The following is a 24,538-nucleotide window of genomic DNA, read 5'->3' on the forward strand; positions in this document are numbered from 1 at the left end:
GCCTTGCCAGCTCTGGTAACCCAGCAGCTCTGTGGTTATGGAACATCCCCTTCCTGAAGGCACAACTCATGCCCTGAGCTGCTGCGCTTTCTTTACCCCAGAGAATCCTGCTACAACATCATCATTACCAGCCATTGAATTTGTGCTTCATCCACACTAAAACAATAACAGCAAATTAACAGTCATTTGATGTAAGAGTAAATGTCATGTTTGCTTCCAGTTGCTTAACAGTGCTGTCAACTAAAAGGATTTTACAAGTCCCAAAAAAGTAGAGCTTTACTTTTTTGTTTGCCAAGCAGCACTATAATGCCATAGAGTGTGCTTCAGGGAAATAAGCCGTGAGGAGATGAATGGCACCTAATAAACATTGGAAAAAAAAAGTGGAAAAATTAATATGGAAAAATCCTATGTGTATCTTGAAATCTGGTGAAGTGACTATGGCATTATAGATCCATGACTTGATAATCCAACCTTGTTTGCATAAAAATGCTGTGGCATGTTACCTGTGGGAAAAGTTTGCAATTGAAAGCCAAATTTCAACATCTCTTTTTGTCACTGATGTATGCAGGATTTTTTGACTTAACCATAATGTTTATGTTTTGGTCCAGTCCTGCTCTGAGATAATTTAAACACTACTGAATTATGTATTATTAGTTTCAGGGGCAGGCTACGAGCCATAGCATTTAACTTTTAAAACACTTGATCAATAGGTTATTGAGTTAAGGCTATGCAAAACATGTTGCAAGATTCTGGATGTTCTTATCATTTGATTTTCTTTTTTAAAGCATCATTAAAAGAGAAGTTTTCACTTCCAAAGTAGGGCATCTTAATCTGATATCTATCAGATAGTAGTTTTTGATGAGGTGTTAGGAGTCTGAGCCAATATACTATGTTGAAAAAGAATGGATTTTACAAAAACATATATTTAAAACTGTTGGATTAACAAGTCATTCTGAACAAGCTTTTATGCTTGAAATACTCTACTTTGCTTTCCATTTTTCTTTTATCTGCTTTCTTTGCTCTTCCCCTTGGAGGCAGTGAAAGTGGTCGGAGCACTCCAAGCTTATCCATGTACTCTGACAGCAAATCTTCACCTTCTGTCTATCAGCAGGCTCCTAGGCATTTCCATATTCCAGGTAGGCATTAACTGCTTAGCTTTTGATCTTCAATTTCTAGCACCTGTTTGTTCTCTTCTGAATGTATTTTTCTTTGCACTGATTTGTGAATTTCAAAGTGCAGAAAGAGAAAATGTTTACTAAGTGAATATCTGTTGTTAAACTTCATCTCAAAAATAAAAGAAAGCTGTGTGCTCATGTACCTATATGTTAAAAAATTGCTTTACAGAAGGAACAGAATAAAAATGTTACCAGCAGTACAAAGTTACAGCAGCACTGGGTTAGTGTCTGAACTATATGGTCTTACATGTCTTTTACAGCCTTAATGATTCTAAGATCCTATGATTTATAGTGCCATACCTGCAAGATGTATTGAATTTGTGTGCAGGAGGAATGGCTGAAGGGGTTTTTGTTGTTTGGTTTTTTGTTTTTTTTCTTATCAGTCTATTATCTGAATTTAAGTAATAGTAACATAAGCTTTAAAATAAGCTGGTAGACTTCAGAACTGCAGGGGTTTACTGTGACAATCTCTGTATATGTATTCTACTGTTCTCAAGTTCAGTCAACAAGCACATTAAAGTTACATCCACACCATTTAGCTTTTTGACTGCTAAACACATCTACATCCTCACTGTAATCCTTTGTTTATTCACATTTAGCTTCTGTGGTTAATGTTTCTGTAAACAGACCACAATTAGGAATTCTGTCTGCTCTGCTCCACAGTACTGAGTAAATCTGATGTCTGTACAATGTGATTTGGGAACCCTAGACTGTGGCTCTGAGTGCTTCCAGAAAATTCCTGGAAGGCCAAGTTAGCTATACAATTCAAAGTAAAGACAAATTATAGGATTTCCTAACAGAATAGTTTGTATTTCCAGTATAAGCATTCATATCTGAACATGTACACTTTATCTATAAATAATAGAGAAAATCCTTTTCCAAATGTGACAGTTGTAGTAGTCTGTTGTACTCCTATATGAATTTTCAATAGTGGCAAGTGTGCCAGTTTTTTTTTTTTTTTACTGGTTATGAAGTATATTCTGGTAGTGCAGATGAAACCACCTACATATCACCAAATGGATGCCACTCAAGTTGTCTTAGAGCATTTTGAGGGACTTAGGGGGAATATGTTGCACAGGTAGGTATAAAGGTTTTCAGCGTATGGTGGATAAAGTTCCATTCTCTTTTAATAACCAGTGAATGGCAAACCACTGACTGAATGCATAGTTTTTGCTGAAGTTTTTTGCATTGTTACGGTTGCTGAGAGGAGATGAGCAGTGTGGTCTGAACTTCTTGCTTACTCTTTCATTCTTTCCTTTCTCTTTCCTCTTCCTCAGACACTGGCGTAAAAGATAACATCTATAGGAAACCTCCTATCTACAAACAGCATGGTACAGTCTGCTTTTCTCTGTTGCACTTTTATCTATGTGTCTTTGCAAAAAAATGTGTATTGACTCCCAAATTCACTTGCTGTAGTCTTTGCATTTCATGATGTCCCTGTAACCTTAAATAGAAAAGGAGAAAAAGTGACATGAAAATTAAATAGCATTTGGTATAACATGAGGTCCAAGGATACAGTAAGTTCTCCAAAACTGGGATACTGGTATTTTGACATGTTGTGATGATTCAGAGCTGATAATGAGTGCCACATAAAGTGATGTGCTACACTCTGACTGCTGTTCCATGCCCTATTTGCCCTCTCCTGCCTCTCTGTGCTGCTCCTCAATATAAATCATTAAGTGTAACTTCTCAGGCTGAGCAAAAAAAAAAAAAGAAAAACAGACAGCTAAAAAAGTTAATATCGTAATATTGTTTGGAAAAATCATGAACAAATGCAAAGTAACAATCATCTAGTGTATGTCAGCATAGTTTCACTCATTTACAGGAGCTGATGATAGGACTCTGATTTCCTGTATCCTGGCTGTGTAATTTAATTTTATAGATACTTTTGGTTTGCAAAGAGGATTCTAAGCAACAGCTTTATATTTGCAGGCTGGGCATTTTTATATCAGTGTGCTGTCTGTCGAAGTCTGGATTATGTCAGTTTTGCACTGCTGTGTGGAGTTGTCCTCGTAATCACTGAAGTGAGCAGAGAATTAAAGTAGCAAGTCAGCAATCTCAATAGGTTAACAAGAATATATGTTTTAAACTTTCTTTTCTAGATTACAGGCATTCTGAAAGATTGTGTTGGAAATACTTTTTTTCCAGAGGACACAACATAATTTACTCTAATTAAAAAATCCCCAAAAACCGTAAAATCCAGAAACAGCAACAACAACAAAAGTCAATAAACTTTCCTTCCAATAAAAATAATACAAATTAATATCAAATTTAAAAATATTTAATTTTTGTTCTGGAAGGACTCCCAGCTAAAGCATGAATACATGAGCAGCTGATGATTCAGCTCCTCAAGCTAATGGGACACTGAACTAGTTCATGCTGAAAAGCAGCCAGATAACATTCCTTTGTTGAAGAGACCAAGTTTGAACAAACAAGCACAAAAATGTTCTTTAAAACAAGAAGTGCAAGAAGCTCTTCCAAAACATTTGGTTTGACAGGTTTTAGTTACATCAGCACCCAACAGATTTGCTATAGCCACAGCTTCTGTGTTTCTTTTATAAACAACCAACTTCAGAAGGAGAAAAAGGTGGTGGAAGAATGGAACATGCAAGAGATCAGGCTCGGAGCTGGGGTTGGAAAGTGAAGAGTGTAGGAGCCTGCATGGGTGTGTATGTGTGTTTGTGTTGTAGAAATATTTGGACATCATTCAAAGTTACTAAAAAAGTTTTGAAATCGCATTGGGATTCATGGCAGAACAGAGTATCCCTTGCAGTGGTGAAGCTAATGCTCAGTGCTGATGAAATTCAGGGCACTTGGATTTATCTGCCAGCAATGTGTTACATGAAGCATTCTCAGGAACTCGGGACGGGCTGGCCTTCATGGCCCTCACTGATTTTGACTGTAAATCCTCTGCATCTCTTTGAAGTCAGATGCTGTCAAGATCTTGTGGAACTTTCTTGAAACTTCTAAATAGAAATCTTGAATCAAGCATGAGGTGTTTTTCCTTTGAAAACATCAGTGTTTTGAAACAAAAATAAAAATTTCCAAAAATGCATCAGATCCTCTGTACAGATTTCTGATTTAATGAGAGCAAGATCTGTACACATAACCTGGAATAACTTGTTGACTCACGGTTTAGAGTGTGCTCCCAAAATATCTGAGAACCAGGTTTAAGTCCTTCTTGCAGTATAGGGACTTTATTCATCATCATATTTGAATATTCCTTCCTATTTTATTCCTCAGAGAAGCAGCTTGCCATCATGGGGAAATACCCTTGTCAGAATGTTATAACTGTGAAAACCTTTTTCATAATGCTGTTCACATTTTGTAACCCAGCTTGGTTTTTTTCCCCATGCTAAATTGAAGTGGGGGGAAGCAGCCAAATCCTCTACAGTTCCAGACTTTCACCTCTAACCTACAGATTTTCCTTATGGCAATTTGTCGTTTTTTACCTACCACCTCCTCAGCAAAACCAGTTAAGATCTTGATGTGAGCTGTGCAGTGGCACCAGAAATTGGATCAGAATAACACTGAAATGCTTTTGGTGGGGCCTTTCACCTGTGTTGTTTAGACACGGGGCAGATTCTCTGCAGACATAATGGCTGGGGAACTGAAGAGGACAGAGTTTTTCCCAGCTTGCTGGGAGTTTTCCAGCACTTCTAATGGTGCAATTTACTCTCCTTTCCATCTCTGTCTCTAAGAATCTCATCTGAGCCTTAACTTTTGTATTATCGTACTCTTTCTGTTAATAATAATTACATTTTGTGTCTACGTTGCATTGCACAGGGCCGTTTTTCTTAGGCATTGCAGACAACTCCCTTGTCACATTCATTTCTCATGGCCCTAAAGTTATGCTATGTCCTTCCATTATTCCAGTTTTGCACCATTAAAGCTCTCCCCAAACTACCCAGAGGGATACAAGGGCAAGTAGGACTCAAATTTTCAGAACTTACCTGAAATTGTGTGACATTTGGCACAAAACTTTCTGTAAGATTCTCAAGTGTAACTCAGTATCTGGAACAATACCCTGGGAAAATAAAGGACAAGGAAAAACACATTCAGGGGTTGGGAACTATCTGATGAAGAGCTTCAGGTTTTCAGTTCTCTTCTCAGCAAGTTGGAAAATTACAAGGAAATAACCCAATGGTAAAACGTCAGCAATTTTTGGGGAAACATTCTTTAACAGGACAACATGGGCAGAAGAGGAAAATACAGTCATAAAAATTGGTTGTTCAACAATTTTGAATTTTGGAGTCTGACACAATCTCACATGCATGTTTTAAAAAGAGGCAATGCCAAGTTTGTTCAAAATTTTCTGTACCATGATTGTCTGCCCTCTTTGGGATCCCAGGAGATCCAGGAGTGCTGACTACAAAATATCTGTGTGACTACTTGTACTTTCATGGTCATTGTAGCGCAGGAGGGGGAAGTGGCTTCCCCGTGAGTGGTGGCCATAGAAATTTGTCTCGAAGTTAATGATGTACAATTCTTTTTCCCACCAATCATTCCCCAAAAGTAGTTTCTTCCTGAAAATGCAGGTTCAAAATCCAGCAGGAATAGATTCTCTGAAATCACTGCATTTATGAAGGATTAGGATTACTGTAATACTTTCAAGATTATTTCAGTTAATTATGTGAAACCATAGCTCTGTACATCAAATTTTCTGTCAAACTCTATTTTTTAATTGATTTTTCTCTTCCCTCTTAAAAATATTCAGAACATGACTACAGTCAAAACAGAACACAAAAAAATAAGATGCATTCTGTTCAAATTTTTTAAATTAATTTAATCTTACAGCAGCAAGAAGATCAGAAGGGGAGGATGGAAGCTTGGACCAGGACAGTAAGAAGGTAATGATCAGAAAGAACAAAAGGAAGCATTGATCATTCTTGAAGTAACGGGTTTTCAAAACACATTCATATATAAAGATATTCTTTTAAATAATTGAATAATCATTACTACTTTTAGGTCTTTCCAAAAAGACATAGAAAAGCTTAATCTCTCACCCAAAGGGTTTAGAATGTACATTCTACACTAAAGAGAAGCAGGGATATTGAGATTAAGAGCAATAAACTATGGATTTTCACTGGGTCTCAATATCTACATTGGTGATTCAGCTAATCCTGCAGACAGAGGGTGCATATCAACCTAGAGGAAAAATGTCAAGAGCAGATTAATTATAAGAAAATGACAGAGGGCATCTTCTAAAGTGGGGCACAGTGGGCAGCTTCATGAACAGAGAAACTATCCTCAGCCCAGCTGAAAATTAAAAGTTTCTGGTAGCTGTGATGTCCAATTCACCATGTAGTCAGCTTTTGTAATTTGATAAAGGATGGTACAAGCGGCAGTGAGCATTAAGTGACATGCAGTTCTCAAGGCATGTGAGACAGCCGAGGTAGAACTGCCTCCAGGTGTTAAATCCTGTATCTTATAACAGCCTTTTCCTCTCTGCAGCTGAAGAGCAGCTGGCTGATCCTGAAAGGGGATCTGGAGACCAGAACCAACTCCCCGGACTCGGAGACGCGCTCGCTGTCACTCACCGCCAGCAGCGACCGGGCGCAGGAGGGCACGGCCATGCCGTACTGCCGTGAGTGCTGGGGCACCCAGGGCTCCTGCTGCAGCCCAGGCACTCAGCTCCCTGGCTGTGCTGCAGCCCAGGCACTCAGCCCTCTTGCTGTGCTGCAGCCCAGGCACTGAGCCCCTGGTTGTGCTGCAGCCCAGGCACTCAGCCCCCTGGCTGGGCTGCAGCCCAGGCACTCAGCTCCCTGGCTGTGCTGCAGCCCAGGCACACGAGTAGCTCGCGCCCGGTTGTGTGCGCCCGGCACCAGCCCCTGGCTGTGCTGCAGCCCAGGCACACAGAAAAACAAAACTCCACAACTTCTGTGAAAGTTGTAAAGCCGGTATGTTTATTACAGCGCTGGACGCATGTGGGAATCATTCCCCTAAAGTGACATGCGTACTTCTGGGGACTTCAGGTCACTTTTTATCCCCTTCTCAAATACATATTCATACAATTTCACAATAGGTTCATACATATCCATTTTTACGAATTTCACGTGACATTTTTTGCTTGTTCTTCTTTATCAGAAAGAATTCCTAGGTCAGGTTGACCTGCTCTCACAGCAGTCTCTGTCTGTCTCTATCACCCTCTGTCTCCCCCACCCCTTATCTCTGTCCTTCACTGAAGCAGTTTCTCTGAGCCTAGGCTTTTTGCAGCCAGACTACACAGCAAGCTACATACTTAAACATGTACATTCCACCTAAATCAAAATGGATTTCTACCCTGGAAAATTTCCACTCTGCCTCATCTGCCATAACTACACCCATCTGTCTTTTGTGCCATGGCTTGAGAGCATTCAGTGCCTCCATACTTTGATGGTGAAACTATTTCTAGTTTCTTAGTGAAAGGAGCAGCATTGTGGTGGTGTTCAAGGGTTCCCAGGATGAGGGAAGAGATGAGAATCTTGACTCCATGTTTCAGAAGGCTGATTTGTTATTTTATTATATATATTATATTATATTATATTAAAAGAAAATGGTATACTAAAACTGTACTAAAGAAGGAGAAAGGAGACACCAGAAGGCTAGCAAAGAAAGGAATGAATAATAAAATCTTGTGGCTGCTCACAGCCTCGACACAGCTGGCTGTCGTTGGTCATCAAGTAAAAAACAATTCACATGCTGGGTAAACAATTCTCCAAATCATATTCCAAAGTGGCAAAACATGGAGAAGCTGAAGCTTCCCAGCTTCTCAGGAGAAAAGATCCTGGCAAAGGGATTTTTCGTAAAATATGTCAGTGACACAGCATTGTCTGTGTAAATGAACTGTTGTCTCTTTGGAGAGCAGAGATTCCTTACCACAAAAACCCACTCCTCATAAAAGTGCCCATTTATTATATGATATCTACTTTCAGTAGACAGGATGGCAGTATCAAGCAGATTTTTCATTTGTGCTAATTAGTCCTTTAGACAAACTATGTATTTTGAATACTGATGGAGCCATTCCTTCTCTATCATGATATGCATAAAGATTAACTTAGGCTTTTTTTTTTATCACTCACAGTTATAAGGTCACAGAAATATTCCAGGTGGGAAAGGGAATAATTCTGTAACTGAATACTGGCCCATGCTAGCTGTCAGTACCAAAAGCATGTTCTACACATTTCTTGTTACACATTTCAGCAAGTCAGAAGCATTACTATTGGGCCTGAATTTTAAGTTACATACATGACAGAAAATAAGTTTAATGAATTTTAAGAAATAACTGGGATGTTCCTCTCCTTGCCTCCTCCACTTTGCCCCATGCAGCAGTAGCAGGTCATCCAGGGTAAGCAAGCTGGGGAAGCAGTTTTCCAAAAGAATGCACCCAATGCAAGGCATGTCTGGCAGCAGGGCTAGGATGTCAGTGTTGTGGGCATTTTGGTAATGTGATAGTTGGCTCCATCAACTTATATTAAGGAAATTATGGCTTAGCTATGCAAGGAAGAGGGAAAACAGATGCTACAAAGTCTGTCACAAGGCTGTAACAAGATAAAGAAGAAAACTTATTTTAGATCATCACCAGTCTCACTGGTCTAGCTTAAAGGAATTTGATAACTTAATCTTTACTACAAATCACAAACATGTGCACAAGGTGTACTGCAGGATTCCCTGTTCAGGGGAAACCGAGTCTGACCACCTCACTGACTGAACATCTGTAAATCATAGCCCACAAATGAGAACCTTTGAAACCTTTCATTGTCATACACACATGGGGTATGTCTGGAAGTTTTATGGAGTAGAGCTGATGCTCTTCTACACGTTTTGAGAGACCAGTCCTTAAGTGCAGATTTTAAGCAGGTAGAAGTATGTAGCACACCAAGAACTGTTATACAGGAACAAAATAATAGTGTTCATTTTTGCCCCTGAGAATGTTGCTATACCTGTCCCTCTGCTCCATTAGCACTTCTTTCATATTTTTATTACCTTGGGAATGTGGAACTATTAAAACTAGAAATGCAATAGATAATTCACACCTCTGTGTCAGGGTCAATATCCCATTTGTGCCAATATAGGTTCTGTGGTTCAGTTTCCATTGCTTTTTATCAGCATTTCTCTGTCCCTCATGAAAGTTGACCCCATTACCCAGTTAGCAGCTACACAGAAGTGACACTGAGGAAGTTGTATCTTCCTGAAATTTACACTTTTCCTTTCCTTATGCTTTTATTCGCTTACCTGTTTTAATACCTGTGGACATCCTAATTAATTCCTTCTCTATTCAGTGTTTCCCTGTTTAGTTCTGAATATTTATAGTCTGTCATTGCCGCCAGGCAGAAGAGTAGCTTCTCTACCTTTTGCACTTCTGCTTGAGAACTCTGGCTTTCAGCCCCATCCCTGTGGCATAGTCAGTGACTATCAGAGAAAATAAACTTGTTAAGCATAGGTTTGGTGCCAAGTGGTTACATACAGAGTGGAGGGAGTTAGCAGGCTGTGAATTGGTAGTGATGTTTCCAGATACACTGAGCAAAAAGCCATGAATTTTTCTGCCCAGCTTCTGAGCGAACCAGAGAAGGGTTGTTTTGCTCTAGAAGAAATTTTGCCACTTTACATTACTTAAATGCCCAGAAGAACACAACTGACAACACAGCACATCAGTGTCAAGCTTGTGCAATCAACAGGCAAGAGTGGAGCTTGTATCTCCTTACATCCACCTGTGAAAGTGGGTCTTGTTTCCGTATATGTAGATGTTTAATAGCTAATCATTTACCACGATTCATGACTTTAAGTGTTGTGTATTTAGGAAAGCAGGCATCTAGGAAGGCATGTAACTCCTGCTGTTGATGTGTCCATGATGTGCTGAGAGGCAGCCTCAGCCTGGACAAAGCAGGAGCCATACCCCTGCCGGGGGTAGCTGTTCAAACAGTGTCTAACCACAGGCAGAGGAAGGGAGCTGGATCAGCGGCTCTCAGTGCTGTGTTTGGGCCGTTCGGGCTCCGCTCTGCGCTCCGCTGCTCCGGGCGGCCGCGCGGTGTCGCCGGCGCCGCGGCTGCGCCTCAGCCCGGCAGCTCCGGGCCAGCTCCGAACAGCTCCGGGGCAGCTCCAGGGCTCAGCCCGGCAGCTCCGGGCCAGCTCCGAACAGCTCCGGGGCAGCTCCGGCTCAGCCCGCCAGCTCCGGGCCAGCTCCAGGGCTCAGCCCGGCAGCTCCAGGGCGGCTCCCGGCCAGCTCCGGTGCAGCTCCGGCTCAACCCGGCAGCTCCGGAACAGCTCCGCGGCAGCTCCGGCCCAGTTCCAGGGCTCAGCCCGGCAGCTCCAGGGCGGCTCCGGGCCAGCTCCGGTGCAGCTCCGGCTCAGCCCGCCAGCTCCGGGCCAGCTCCGGCTCAGCCCGCCAGCTCCGGGCCAGCTCCGCGCCCTCCTGGCTCTGCTGCCAACCGCTCTTTAACCTGGGGCAGTGTTCCTCGGTGACCGAGGGTTATTTAGCGACAGAGCAAACCTCACTCGCCCATCTTCTCTGTAGCCAAAAGGCCAAAAGATTGATCTGCACGTTGATGTCCAACATAGCAGCTTTTTCCAGGCAGGAGCAGAGATGGGAGTTTTGTTGCAGATACAGGCATTCTGTTGCACAGGTATTATTTCACTCTTTGCTCTCTGCTGGCACTACCATTCACATAATGATTTGTTATTTTTCCTCTCTTAAATATAAAAGCTGTAGTTGCCCTTCTCTAATGGTAGGAGGTATTTGGTTTGCAATTCAATGTGAGCCTTGTTGCTCCTTGTTTAAGTACATTCAGTGCTTTGAAATTTTTTTCCCACAATGACAGTCATTCGCTGGCCTACCCTCAATCCTTGCTCAGTACTGCACTTTGTGTTCCCTGGAGGAAATACTCCTTCAGTGCTCAAGCCCTACCTGGGTTGTCTTTCACCTTTGCTGAGTGCTAAATACTGACACAGTGCAACCCCCAGTGATCCCATTTCTTCTTTCCTTGTTCTCTTTTTATTTGGATAGCTGGAGAAACTTTTGCTATTTGTTTTAATATCATTTTCAGTGTTTAACTCAGCTTGACTTCTGGCTGTTTTCAGTTTATCTCAGCACATTTTGAGCCCTCTGCTGATCCATCTTTTGCTTTTTCTTTCTGCATGCTTATTCCTAATAATCTCCTTAGGATATTTATTAATCCAGTGGGGTCTGGATTCTCTTCCTGCATTCCTCTTTGGACAGAGACTGCTAACAATTTTGACAGAAAGAAGTATTGTACATTCAGTTCTTCGAGCCATCTGACTTCTGTAACTCTTTGCACCAGTTTTACATAATGTCCTGTACTGGAGTCAGGAATGTTTATTACACACATGTTTGTTCTTCTATTGTTTAACTTTTAAACTTTCTTATTAAAGTCTTAATACTAAAATTAAGGCATTTCAGTTGTCTCATAATGACCACACTCAGTTTCATCACTGTATTACATAATTTATTCAACACTTTGAAAAGACTGAAAACTGAAAACTTTTTCCGTTTTCTCCATCTTAAAACTTTCTTTCACTTGGGTGTATATACTCTGGGTGATTTACTTTATCCACTGCTGTATCTGCATTTTTGCATTTTTCCATGTGATGTTTTACAAGAAAAAAAAAAAAGTTGTTTTATTTTTTTTAAGTGGTAGGATATCAACCCATCTTTTTTTAAGGAACAAAACCATAACCCAGAACTCATATAGCACATTCAGAAGTGATGATCTAAGTCCCTTTAATCCCAAATTCAAGTTATGATTTAACACCAATCTGGAAGGCAGAGATTTCACGATCTCTCAAGTCACAAGCATCATGTGGGTGCATGAGGCTTCCATAATGTGAGCCCCACAACTTCCTCCACATTGTGCCTCTGGCATGCTGCTTTTTCTAGATATTGCTACACATGTTCATGTGCATGAAATATGGAGAAAAGGTGAGCATAGGTCAGTTATATCTCATCTCATTGATAGAATATTTGCATTGATCTTGTAATTGCTGTTTCTGGGTATTTTCTTGGATTCCCTGTTTTAGTAGGCTGTGAAAGATTTAGCTGTATATTATGTCTTTTACAGGATTTCCATATTCTAAGTCTGCTTCTCTACCTGGCTATGGAAAGAATGGCTTACATCAGGTAGGTACACATTTAAATGCATTCTTCAGGGAATAAGGTCTCATAAACAGACAACTCAGTAACTAGTTGAAAATCTACACAGTAATAACACTTCAAAGGTGTTTTGGCTGCTGGCCCTGTCTGACAGATCATTCCCTAAGTGGGTTACAGTTTGTCTCTCTGAAAGAGTGAGACTGACTGAGGCGTCTCTCCTTCTAATTGTGTGCCCTGTGAGCATTGGGAATCTTGATTCTCCTCCCAAAACAAACAAAGATGTAAAATGTACAGAATGCACATATTAGTCATAGGATAGCTTGAATTAATGATAGAGACAGGCCTATAATTAGGCAAGTAATGATCTTAGAGCAAAGGTGGAACAGCCCACATCCATTGCATTCCTTGAACTATCTGTTCTGTTTTTTCTAGTATAAATGTGTGTCTATATGGGGTGTGTGTATTCACACACAGCCATTGTACTTTCAAGGCAGGGAGGGATCCATAAAGATTGAATGACAAGCAGCAAACTAGAAAGAAAATTGTCTAACAAAATTATAATCAGAACAGATGAGGAATGCTTTTTTAATCCTTTTTTGCAACTTTTATTAGCCTTTAATTAAAAGGAAGCTTTGACAATGTGGCCTCTCTGGCATCTAGCATTATGGATTCTCAGTTCATAGCTTATACTATTAGGTGAAAAACCACTATGGTTTATAGTAACGAGCAAAACATAGATGCATGTTCCCCTGCCTTTTGAAGAATTGACTTGTGTCCAAATTGCATGGAGAGGACCTCATTCAAATTCCCTTCTTTCTCCAAAGGAAGATGTGAAACCTGCAAAGGCATATGAGGAGGATTAAACTTCCCCAGTGACAAGAGTCAAACTGAGAGTCATTTAGAAGGAGCTACAAGAAAGACATTATCAAGGATAATGGATTATCCTTGGATTTTTCAGTAGCTGCTGAAATGTCCATCCCTTTGAGTTAATATTACAGGACTAATTATGTCTGTGTTGCTTCAATACCTGGTTTCTTGAATTCTTCTCTGAAGAAAGGAATGACACTGAAATTTTGTCAATTAATATTTAGAAATTTAAAAGGCTCCATATAAAACTAATCCCACCTGTGAGTCAAGAAGTTTTCCTGACTGTTCAGAATAAGTGTTGCCAGTAACCTGAAGTGAGCAAGACACTGACTTGTGCCCAGCTACTGCACTGGTGAGGCACCAAAGCCATCCCAAGGCTTCCTGAGGCCAAAGCACTCCGGATGCCTTGCAGTGTGACGGGAAAGCAGCAGATGGCAGCATCTGTCCCTTAGAAAGAATCCCAAGCCTGCATGAGAGTTGAAAAGGTTGCTCATGGTCAAGTCCTTGAGGCCAGAATTCCTCTCAGAATGGATGTCCTCTGTTTGGATTGTAGGTTCATTCATACCAGCTTTTGTGGTTTGTTATTTTTAATCAGCCATTCTTGTGCTGCATAAATAAAACCCCAAAAGCAAACAAGGAGCTTTGCAGGTTATTGTGGGCATAGCTGTGCGCACCATTGATACCCTAGCAGGCAAAAGTGAGACTTGGGAAAAAAAATCATATAATAGTGCTTTTCTGATCTCCTGTACTGTTTTTCATCATAGCATTTGTCAGCAAAGGAAGAAGACAGTGGTTCAAACAAAGCACATATATGGTACATGTAGAGTTCTCCCTGGTCAGTGGCATCAGCAGTGTGAAGAAGAAGGAGAAAAGTGATTTGTGATGATGGCAGTAACACATGACATGTCAGCATGTGACAGTTTCAGTGTTACCTTGCTTACTTGAGCAATTAGGTCAAATTTGAATGAGACTTATTTCTCTTTCTCTCACACAAGGATCTGTATTTGGGTTCTATGTGTTTCTTTTTTCTCTCAACAATGCTCAGAGTGGGGTTTTTATGTATTTTGCTGTTACATTGCTTCTTTCTTTCTCTGTCAGCCTGAAACTATGGGTCAATATGAAACGGACCAGGATGCAAGCTGGGGGATGAAAGGTACATTTTTTTTGCAGTATCATTTCCCCTTGTGTTTTCACCCTTTGAGGATTTTAATTAACATATTGCCATAAAGGTTACTATTCTGAGCTCTTCCTGTAGTTCACATAATAATGACTAGCCAGAGGCACAGCTCAGTGTCATGTTTATCACAGAGAATATTATTTTTTACTTACCCCAACTTAAAGGCTTGACAGAAGTCTTGCATCATAGGGTGGTGCAACCAGGCTGAGTCAACAGGAGGATCCCTCATATGTGGCAACAGCCTTGTGGTGTTAGTCTCATATCAAAGACAAGAGGAAATTTAAGATAATCTTTCCTTCAAGTCTAGTTGGAAAAAGTCCATTGTGCTTCTTGGTTGTACTACAGTGTGGTTAAAAAGTGCAGAGTTCAAAATGCAGAATTTATTTGCAGTATTTTCTTTTTTTACAGTTTTAAATGGACTATGCGCTTAATATGGAACTTGGGTTGGAATTTTCAAAGGAGCTGAAAAATTTTATTTCCAAGACACTTTAACTCATTATAAAAATCTTATTCTAATGCTTCATTTCATGACTCTGTGTTGATAAAAATCTTTGTCGCTATGTTTGAATAGGTTAAAGTACAGGTTTGGAAAAGTAGACTCAATCTCTGATTTTATTTCAGACCATAAAGAGGTCTGTGAAAACCTTTTGGCTCTCCTGGTTGCATTTAATCACCATTGTGAATAGATAACATTGTGTAGTTATATCATATATAGTCATACACTGACCTAACTAGAATTCCCTTGTGCTAGTGTAGATCCAGGAGTCAATGTTACCACATCCCCAAATCATCTTTTCTTCTCTATTGTTATTCCCACTGCAGTCAGCCCAAATGCAGGGTGTCAGAATCTTGTAATGTCATATTATATCAGTGGTTTTCATCTATGTTTCCAAACTGACATGCCTTTAATAATCCATATATTTTAACTATTTTCAGTAAAGAACAATAAGGGCAGGAGTTTTGGATGACAGACTGACTTAACTCTGCACATAAGCCTCCTGTAAAAAGAGATCCCCAATTTTGCCAGACATACTCACCGTGTAACCCAATGGCATCGGGAGATGGATTTTCTGTAATAAGCCTTTGATTTCCAGGACAATTGCTTTGGTAATAGACAGTGTTATAGGCATTCAGGGCATGGGGGTCAAATTCTTACTGTGCATGCAGTTATCCAACAGCAACTGAGAAGGGAGAAATGTATTAGCATAGCACATTTGTGATGTACCGAAATGTTCATTGTGGTGACACCAAAAAATGGCTATAAATTCTAAACTGTGAACCTGTTCTCATTCTTTTGCAGAATACAAGGTAAGAAGGGCTTTTCCAGCACTGGAAGAACAATCAGATTCAGCACTTCCTAGCAAGGTTACATGGGTTCCTTTCTTTTGTTTCATTTTGTTAATTTTTGTCCCAGTGAAATATTTGTCAAATCAGGATGCAAGTATGTACCATTTTTTAGTAAGTTCCTCTTACCACCATTTCCATGCCTCAGAATTGGATTCAGCTGGAGTTCATATGCTCTTGTCTTTTTAACAGATTTATCCCTATGAAACACTTATTGTAACAAACCGAGTCCGTGTGAAATTGCCCAAGGATGTGGACAGGACCAGGCTGGAGGTAGGAATGTTTGCTCAACAGTTTTGCAAGCACCTCTCCTGTTTGATTACTAGCCTGCATACCCCTGTGCCTCAGTAATAGCAACAAAGAAGAAAGAAGAATAAGAGAGAAGAATGACATTATGTATTGTATTTTGTTATTTCTCAAAAAAGGCAGTATGTAGGCAGTATAACTAAAAAATTGCCTAAAACCTGGCAAATGTCTGACCAAATGGTGTTTTACAAAGATACTGATAAAACCTATCAGTTTTGGATGATTTTACATGGTATTGGAAGTTCAGGTGGGGAGTGGGAAAACATGGAGTTTGTTTGGTTTGAATTCATATAAGAAACATCCTCATAGAATAACCTAAATATTACAAAAAGGCTCAATTCATCCTGAAAACACATGGACTTCTGTTTGGTCTGTTGTCTTATTCAGCCTCTCCTTTGGCTGTGTGATCTGTGGTCACTCTACTACAGCTTTGCTCTACCATCCACATCTCGCTTAAGATAAAGAAATGCAGATATCATTTATTATAACAGAAAGCTGAGTATCCAAAGATCAAATCCTGAAACTGGTGTTCAAGCAAAATTCCCAAAGTTGATTTTTTTTGACTTATCAATGACATGACTGAGTAAAGACTCACCTTAACTAACCTATCTGTCTGTGAACTACTATTAAGAAGAAGAGATAGCTCCATAAAAAAATATGTGATAACAATATTAGACTTTTAGGGATATTTATATTTTAATAAATTTACTGTATTTTGAACTTGATAATATGACAAGAAAAGAAGAAAAAAAAATTACTTTTAAAACAAGAAAAGAAGAAAAACTTGGAAGGAGCAGAAAGTTCCTCTGATTGAAATCAGTTTTTAAAAACAATAAATTTACCAAATTTGAATACATGTACTATGTTTTGAAATTGGTGTTATGCTCTTGAATACTTGAATGTGCTTGTCACTTGATTTCCTTGCATCAATCAGTGTTGGTTTGATTGTAAGGAAAAGAGAGCCTCAGTTAAGTGCTGTTTTAAGTCTGGTTCATAGCAAGGCATGATAGCAATACTAAAAAGCATGATGAGTCTGGAAAAAGGAGCAGGGAGTTGGAGGGATGCTCCTCTGGATACATCCTGTAAAGGATTGTTTCATGTGTGTATATTTACACACACGCGTGTATTGTGTGTGTGTGTTAAAGAATAGAGTCTCTGTTTAAACACAGGAGAGTGTCTGAATAGCAAATGCAGCTCTAAATTGCTTTGTTAAGACAACACAGAGTTTGCTTTGGATGGATCATGCCTGCCCTGGCTGCCATTATCTGTAACTCATCCACCATCCTCAGCTGGGATTGCTGTTTATTTAACTTTGGAGCTGTTCAGTCTGCCTCACACCAGGTGCAGCACAGGGCCTGTTGGCTCAAGGAGCCCAACCACTTCAAAGATCTCACAGAGGTTTGCAAAAAAGAACAATAAACAAGATCTGCTTCAAACCTGCACCAGAAAAGCAGTGAGGGGACCAGGCCAATCCTGCTGATTGCTGCACTATGCTAAACACATGTGTCCGCAGGAAGGACTCCTTTGTGGACTGTCTTACATTTAATAGGGATTGGTAGTTTTTAAACAATTAAATTAGCAGAGTTTGAATGGCACTGTAACTACTGTAAGAGCAGAGGCAGTTGCTCATCTACACATTCAAACCATATGCAGAGTTGAGTGACAGGCACAAACCATTGCCTTCCCTGTCAGCTTCTTTCCCTCTTTCCTGAACCTTTCTTTTGTATTAGAATTGTATTAGAATTCCTGGAAATGAGTAGATTTGCATAGAAAAATCATTATTTCCCTTTTGTGGCAGAAGTAGAAGATAGTAACTTAATTATTGACTTGTGCACTCAGCAGATTTCAGGCTTGGGCAGGACCCAGGACTCAGGGAGCCCAGGTCTGTGTGGGTTTTTAGGTTTGCACAGAAGCAGACCAGGCTCAGAAATGTAGCTACAGACTACTGTCTGTTAGTAGAGGGCTCACTTCACATACCTTGGTATCTCCAAGTTTTTGAGGACAGTACTGGGAATACTGAAAGCATGTACTAAGGTTGTATTTCATCCTTTCTTGAGGTCCATTTCATAATTCCTAGATGGTATGATTCAATGCTTGGGGTCTCTAAGAGGCAAGTGCTGTTTCCAATCTGAATTGGTTTCCAGCTGATATTCTGTTTTCATCCTGCACATCCAATGTCACTTGTGAAAGGGCTGGATTTCACCTACAGAAATGGTAGCAGTGCTAAGTCCATGTATTATCCAAGCTGTAGAGTGATATATCTAGGAAAATCTCCTAAGAAAAAAATCCATGTTCTAATACACCAGTTTTATTCTGATTATTTGTGTGGGCTGAAGCCTCACCTTGCTGTTGCTGCTGCAAAGCAGAGCAAGTTCCTGGGTGTGATGGCTGTGGCCAAGGGTACAGGTGATGTCTGTGAAAGGAGACCTGGAGCTTCTGTGCTTCATGCCAGCTGTCAGGCCTGAAAACAATCTTAATGTGTCTGGTATCAACAGAATATCTCTCTCACTCGTGATGTTTCTGGTTTCTTGGTCCACTTTGGAGCAATGAGGTTGACTAAGTTTGCATGAGGTAGATTTATTTAAGAGCTGTCTCACAACTTGACTTGAAGCAGCCTCCTCTTTGTGGAACAGTTTGTTGTGAACTTTGAATGATCCATCATAGATGTCATGGAAGGGGCATTATTGTTTGTCTATGGGTCATTCTTCCAAGCAAAGTCTCCTACACTGAGTGTTCCTATCAGGAGAACTGAACTCAAGTCAATTATATTATCTCCTGGGGTCAAATTAAGGGAGGCTACAATGAAACCTTGGCTAATGTTCAAGGACCACAGGAGGGTGGGGGTTTAATGGGTGGGAGTGTTTTCCTAACTTCACTCCCGTTGTGAGTATTTTTTAGATTACACTGTTGTGCAAGAAATTTATTTTAAGGATTATAAAAAATATTTTCCTGTAAAAATGCGTATTTTTCTAAGCCCAAGAGGTATCTAGAGATTAGGATGGCTCAACTGGTAATAAATGCATTCAAGTAGTCATTCTTTCCTCAAAAGTATGTGTAACTAAGCATAGAAGCACACAGCATGTTTTTGTTTGCTTGTCTTAGCTCAGCAGTGAGACAGAAGTACCCAGTTCCTTGTGCTCTTCCAAGGAGATGTTTATGCCAACAGTGAGCTAATACATGCAGCACCAAGAACTGGTTATAATGAGCAGCCTGCTGATTTTTAAATACCTTACTGACACTCTGGTTTTTGAATAAATAGTCTGGATCTCACTTTTGTATAAGCTGATTAGAAATGCAAGGAATTTACAGTAGATAAGGATTTGGCCAAGGAATTTTTTTAGGAGTTTCTCTCTACCACAGTGCTGTTTATTGTAATGTTAGATGAAACGGATGAACAGAGCAGCATTCCCATGAGCTATTCTAAAAGGAAATGGTGAAGAACAAGTTCATTCACATAACATTGCAAGTTATGTGAATAACCAAGCAGTAACACGGGTGGATTATCCATCCTGGGTGGAGAAGAGGAATTGCACCCTCCCGTATCTGCAGATGGCATGAACTTGAGGGACTGCAGCTGATGCTTAGGTGAGCAGAGCCTCTGTTCAGTGGGACCTGCAGGAGTGATTGACAGACACTTCATGGAATTCAGTGAAGATAAATCCACATTCTTGCACTTGTGACCAAGTAATGCTATTCATCAGGACAAGATGGGGGAGCAGCTCTGAGGAAAAGTACCTGATGATGCTGATGGAGAACAAGCTGAAGATGAGCCAGCAGCTCACCTCTGTAGTGAAGGGGTTATAGGGCAGATCATACCTTTCCCAGAGGGTGACACTGGAAAGCCAAAAGGCAACAGTTACAATCTGCAGGAAATTAAATTACAATTGGATATAAGGGGAACGTTCCTCTCTGGAAGAGCAGCGCAGTGAACAGGTTGCCCAGGAGGCTGTGGAATCTTTACCCCTGAAGGCATGCAGAACACAGCTGGAAAAGGCCTTGAGGAACATGGTCTGTTTTGTATTTATAGTCTTCATGGTCTTTAAAGTTGGCCGTGCTTTGAAGACCTCTCTAAGTCTCTAATTTACCTAGATTGGTGTATTCTGTGAAGATACAGTATAATTACAAAACTGGATTATTTGGTGAGTTTGCTGCAATAGCATTTGAAAAAATATAGCTGAAGGTCTATCTCTGAACTTTTTATCCCTTTTTTTTTAATGCAGCAGTTAAAATATAAGTGTTCTGAACCAGACTTCCCCATTTTGGACAAGTCCTGAGTTTTCAGGACTAAGACATCACCTTCGATGGTACACATTGGCACACTCCTTACCTGATGCTTCTCAAAGGAAGTTGGGCTTACACTTTCAAATATTTTGCAACCTTTTTTAAGTATTTGAATACCTTTATCATTTGAGCCTTGTGCTCCTAAAAGCATGCATTTGATACATTTATCTTAGCTTGGATATTGTTTGCCTGTTCTTCAGTCACCCAGTGTGGTTCAGTGCACACACTGCACACTTATACTGGTAGTTTATGCCCAACTACGTGGATTTATATTTTTTTTCCTTCTGCAGTAGCTTTTATCACAGAGTATAAGATTTCTTTTGTGGTCACAGGCTGGTAGGTTTGAAAGCCAATATAGTTAGGGTCTTCCATTTGGAAACCATGTTTTAGTGTTTTCATTTGATTTCCTTATCTTAATGTATCTTAGGGTTTTTTTAGCTGTTTCTTTTGAATGTCAAGGCTTAAAAGCATTATCCATTCATGCCTATCAAATGAGCAGAAAGTAAATTATTATACTTTTTGTTTGAGCCTGTTCCTTCTTTGTTTAACTGAGACAATTGCTAAGGAAAAAGTACTCTGGAATGTCAAGTAGCAAACTTTCGTTTGCCACCTTGTTCTCCTGTAAACAGAAATGAGAGATTTAAACATGGGTGTGGTCTTATTTGAACAGAGCACTCGCTTTAAATCAAACATGCTTTTCCTCCTGGAACTGCTTGTCTGGATTTGCTTTAGGGATAACATTTTTTCCACTAGTTTTCATTCAACAATAACCCTGGGTTCCAGCCATTTGGGCTTCAACCATTTTAGGACTTGTTTCCAGTAACTGAGGCTGAATTTTTAAGAGCCCAAGCTCCTGGATGTCATTCATACAAGTAGCATTGTGTGTCCCACCTCCTCTGGAGCTCAGATGGGGAAAATGAGAGCAAGACTGGAATGCTGTGTGTTTTACAGTTTGCAGTTCGGGGCTGAGTTTGAGGTTACAGGCTGACTTCACAATAAAGCTCATAACCTGGGGTGAAAAAGTGTGGGTCACTGACTTCAGCAGAACTGTTTCACACTGTTTAACTTGAAAAGTACATGGGTGGCGTTTCTCATTCTAGGCATGTGCTTGTGTTGTGATCAGTGATGCATGTTTATATCAGATTTCAAAGCTTTTACAAAAGGAGCCATTATAAAATGAAAATACGCATTAGAATTGATGGGATATGATGTGAAAAGTAATTTCTGTGTGAGTGGAAACACTGTAGGAGTGAATAGAGATTAGATGTGGAACACTCATATTACAGGTGCACTAAAGTCCAAACTAAGGGAAGCTGGAAAATCTGCTTTAAGAATAACGTATTTTATGCCTAAAACAAATGAATTTTTTGAAATTCATCTTCTTTATATTTTCATAATTTATTATAGATGCCAAGGTGGTTTTTTTATTTATGAATTATTTTCTTAATTATACAGAATTTTTTAGCAGCCGTCAGCTGGAAGCAATGACTTATGTCAATGACAGTAATGAAAAAGCTCATTTGAATGACAGGATGGTGGCATAGATTATCATCAGAGATATTCTGTGTGTATGCTATTTAGATAATATGTTCATATACCTGAGAGAAATACATTGTCCCAGCTTTCTCTACCTTTATGGATGACTCAGCTGGGCAATCCTGGCTGTGCATTGCTCCTACAGAAGATTTTCTGTGTGCCTTGTGATGTTTCCCAGCAGTTAGATTGGCAGCACCCTGCAGTGGTAGTGCTGAGTGCAATGCAGCTTCTCTGGGAGACTTCATGGTACCCTGAAATACTGCATGAGATAAAGCCCCAGATCCAGGAGCCTTGTAGAGGTGCTTGGGGTGATAGGGGCATGGGGAAGGGTCTCAGACTCCTTTCCTCACTGCTCCTATTACACTGCTTTCCCTGGGAACCCCTCTGGGCACCCACACTGCTGTGTGGAGGGGATCTGCAGCTCCTGCAAGGCTTGGCTGCACAAGGGCTCTGTTTGTGTTGCCAGTAATTGCCCTTATCTGGGGTAACTGCAGGTGCCTGCTGCCTTATCCTCTGATCAGCAGAGCTGCCCTAGTGATCCTTTGATACCTTTTAAAGTTCATTAGGTGCAATTCATGCCATTTCTTAACTTTCCCTCCCCAATCACATAATTACTTAATAGTTTCAAATATTTATTGAGCATGAAGCTTAATTAGGCTGTAGATGAGCATAACATTCAATACTCCCTTGGGAATGTGGCACATGGCTAATTACAGCTTTGTAATTAGCCATGCAGCAGGCTTAGAAGAAACCTCTGAAAAGCCTGCTGAGCTCCAGCAGTGAAACAGAAAGAGGGGTGAAGAGTGCAAACCTTATGAAAGCAAAATGAGGATTCAAAAGTCAATAGGAAAAAAATTCCAGCAAATTTTGATTGGCCATCTGAGAGTTTTATTTGGGCTAACCTTGAGAGGCATGAGAGAAGGGAGTGGAAGGGCAATGAAGAAGAGAAAAACTGGAAAGGGGAAGAAGCTATTATCTTCTAAGTGTTGAAATACTTCTACAGTCCTGCGTCTTACTATAGAAAAATATTGTATCTCAGCAGAAAAGCTTGTGCACCAACTTGAAGAGCTGAGGCTTGGTTATTTACATGAATGCTCACTTACCTGTGAATAAACCTTTCTCAATAAATCCCTGTTTATTTTGAGTACTTCTCATACTGAAATCTCTGGAGAAGATCCTGTAGCTTTTATTTCTGGATTATGTGAATCAGAAGTTGGAAGTGTTGCAAGGATTTTGAATAAAAACGAATTGAAGGAGACAGCTACTTAAAATTTCACTCTATAAAACAGAGTGCACAGTAGTGCCTCAGAGAGACTGACTGAAAGAGTCACCACAGATTGAAGCAAAGATTCAGTGTGGTACTCAGCTGTCATTTCCCATGAATTCAGCAAAACAAAGAGCAAAAGAGAAACAAACTTGAGGTTTTGAATTCCTGTAGGAATTGAGACCGTGATTTTTCTGGACTTCAACTCATCACCTGCTGCCATCCACCGAGTTCTTTCATTGGCTCAATTTTTTTTTTACTTCATGAGGAAGTAGGGTATCCTCTGAGCTTCCTACATCAGCAGGTTTGCACATGAGGACTCCCATCCAATTACTGACACAGAGCAGGGGTGCTTGTGAAGCACCCCCTGGTCACCAGGTACTGCAGGATGGCTGCAGGTGAACTGCAATTTTATCTTCCTGTGACTTATTCATACTAATGCCACATTCCTAAGTGTTGGTTTTGGCTGGGGTCATTTTCTTCACAGTGGTACTTGTGGGGCTGTGTTGTGGATTTGTGCTGAATACAGGGCTGATAATATAGAGATGTTTTTGTTATTGCAGAGCAGAGCCAAGGTTTACTCTGCTTTTTCACCCTCCACTCTGGCAGGGAATTTGGAGGTGAATGTGAGGTTGGGAGGAGACCCAGCCAGGACAGGTGACCCAAAGTGACAAATGGGATAATGCAGACCATGTGACATCATGCTCAGTATATAAGTAGGGGTGGAAGGAAGGGGGAGCATTTGGAGTTTCTGTCTTCCTAAGTAACTGCTATGCATGATGGGCCCTGCTCTCTTGGAGATGGCTGAGCACCTGCCTGCCCATGGGAAGCAGTGAATTAATTCCTTGTTTTGCTTTGTGTGTGTGGCTTTTTCTTTTCTTATTAAACTGTCTTTATCTCAACACATGAGTTTTCCAGCTTTCACCCTTCCAATTCTTTCCTTGATCCCACTAGTGGGAGAGTGAGTGAATGGCTGTGTGGGTTGCCAGCTGCAGTGAAACCATGTCACTATGTATTGGTTTTGAGCATCTCTGAATTTCATTGAGAGCTAAATTATTTTTGGGGAAAAGAAATCTCATTGAATTAAATAAAAATTATAACTCTATTCAGAATTATTACTGGCTTTTTAGCAGACCACAGAAATAGAGACAGGCCTCATTAATTTATAGTGAAAAGCACCACTTCTTTCTGAGATAACACTGTGGAGCAAGCATTTGAATGTGCAATTAATTACTTTTGTTCTGAGAGAGTAAAAAATGAGGTCATGTCTGTACTGCTCGTTTTCATGTTTGTGTTTCATAGAGGATGAGGATTTTCTGTTCTAGTGGTTGCAGTGTAGTGCAGAGGTTTAGCTCAGCCCTTGCTTAGATCTGTGTATTTTAATAAAAGCCTCAGATTAATACAATGTTATCAAAACAACATGATGCCATAGTCCTTTCTTATTGTAGCAATATCACACTTAACTATATCACAAATGCTGATATTCTGATGCTGTAAGGTCC

The 24,538-nt window shown here is 40.2% G+C and overlaps 1 protein-coding gene across 1 annotated transcript in view; it reads left to right on the plus strand.

The window, feature by feature from the left end:
- ABLIM2 (actin binding LIM protein family member 2) overlaps positions 1-24,538 on the plus strand; it is a 112,040-nt gene that overhangs the window by 82,422 nt on the left and 5,080 nt on the right. The window contains exons 14-21 of the mRNA XM_030947423.1: positions 1,035-1,136; positions 2,453-2,506; positions 5,973-6,025; positions 6,630-6,762; positions 12,230-12,288; positions 14,227-14,281; positions 15,606-15,613; positions 15,842-15,922. Coding sequence (XP_030803283.1) covers positions 1,035-1,136; positions 2,453-2,506; positions 5,973-6,025; positions 6,630-6,762; positions 12,230-12,288; positions 14,227-14,281; positions 15,606-15,613; positions 15,842-15,922 — 545 coding nt within the window. The remainder of the gene's footprint in view (positions 1-1,034; positions 1,137-2,452; positions 2,507-5,972; positions 6,026-6,629; positions 6,763-12,229; positions 12,289-14,226; positions 14,282-15,605; positions 15,614-15,841; positions 15,923-24,538) is intronic.

The sequence above is a fragment of the Camarhynchus parvulus genome, chromosome 4, assembly GCF_901933205.1.
Source record: "Camarhynchus parvulus chromosome 4, STF_HiC, whole genome shotgun sequence".
Lineage (NCBI taxonomy): Eukaryota > Metazoa > Chordata > Aves > Passeriformes > Thraupidae > Camarhynchus > Camarhynchus parvulus.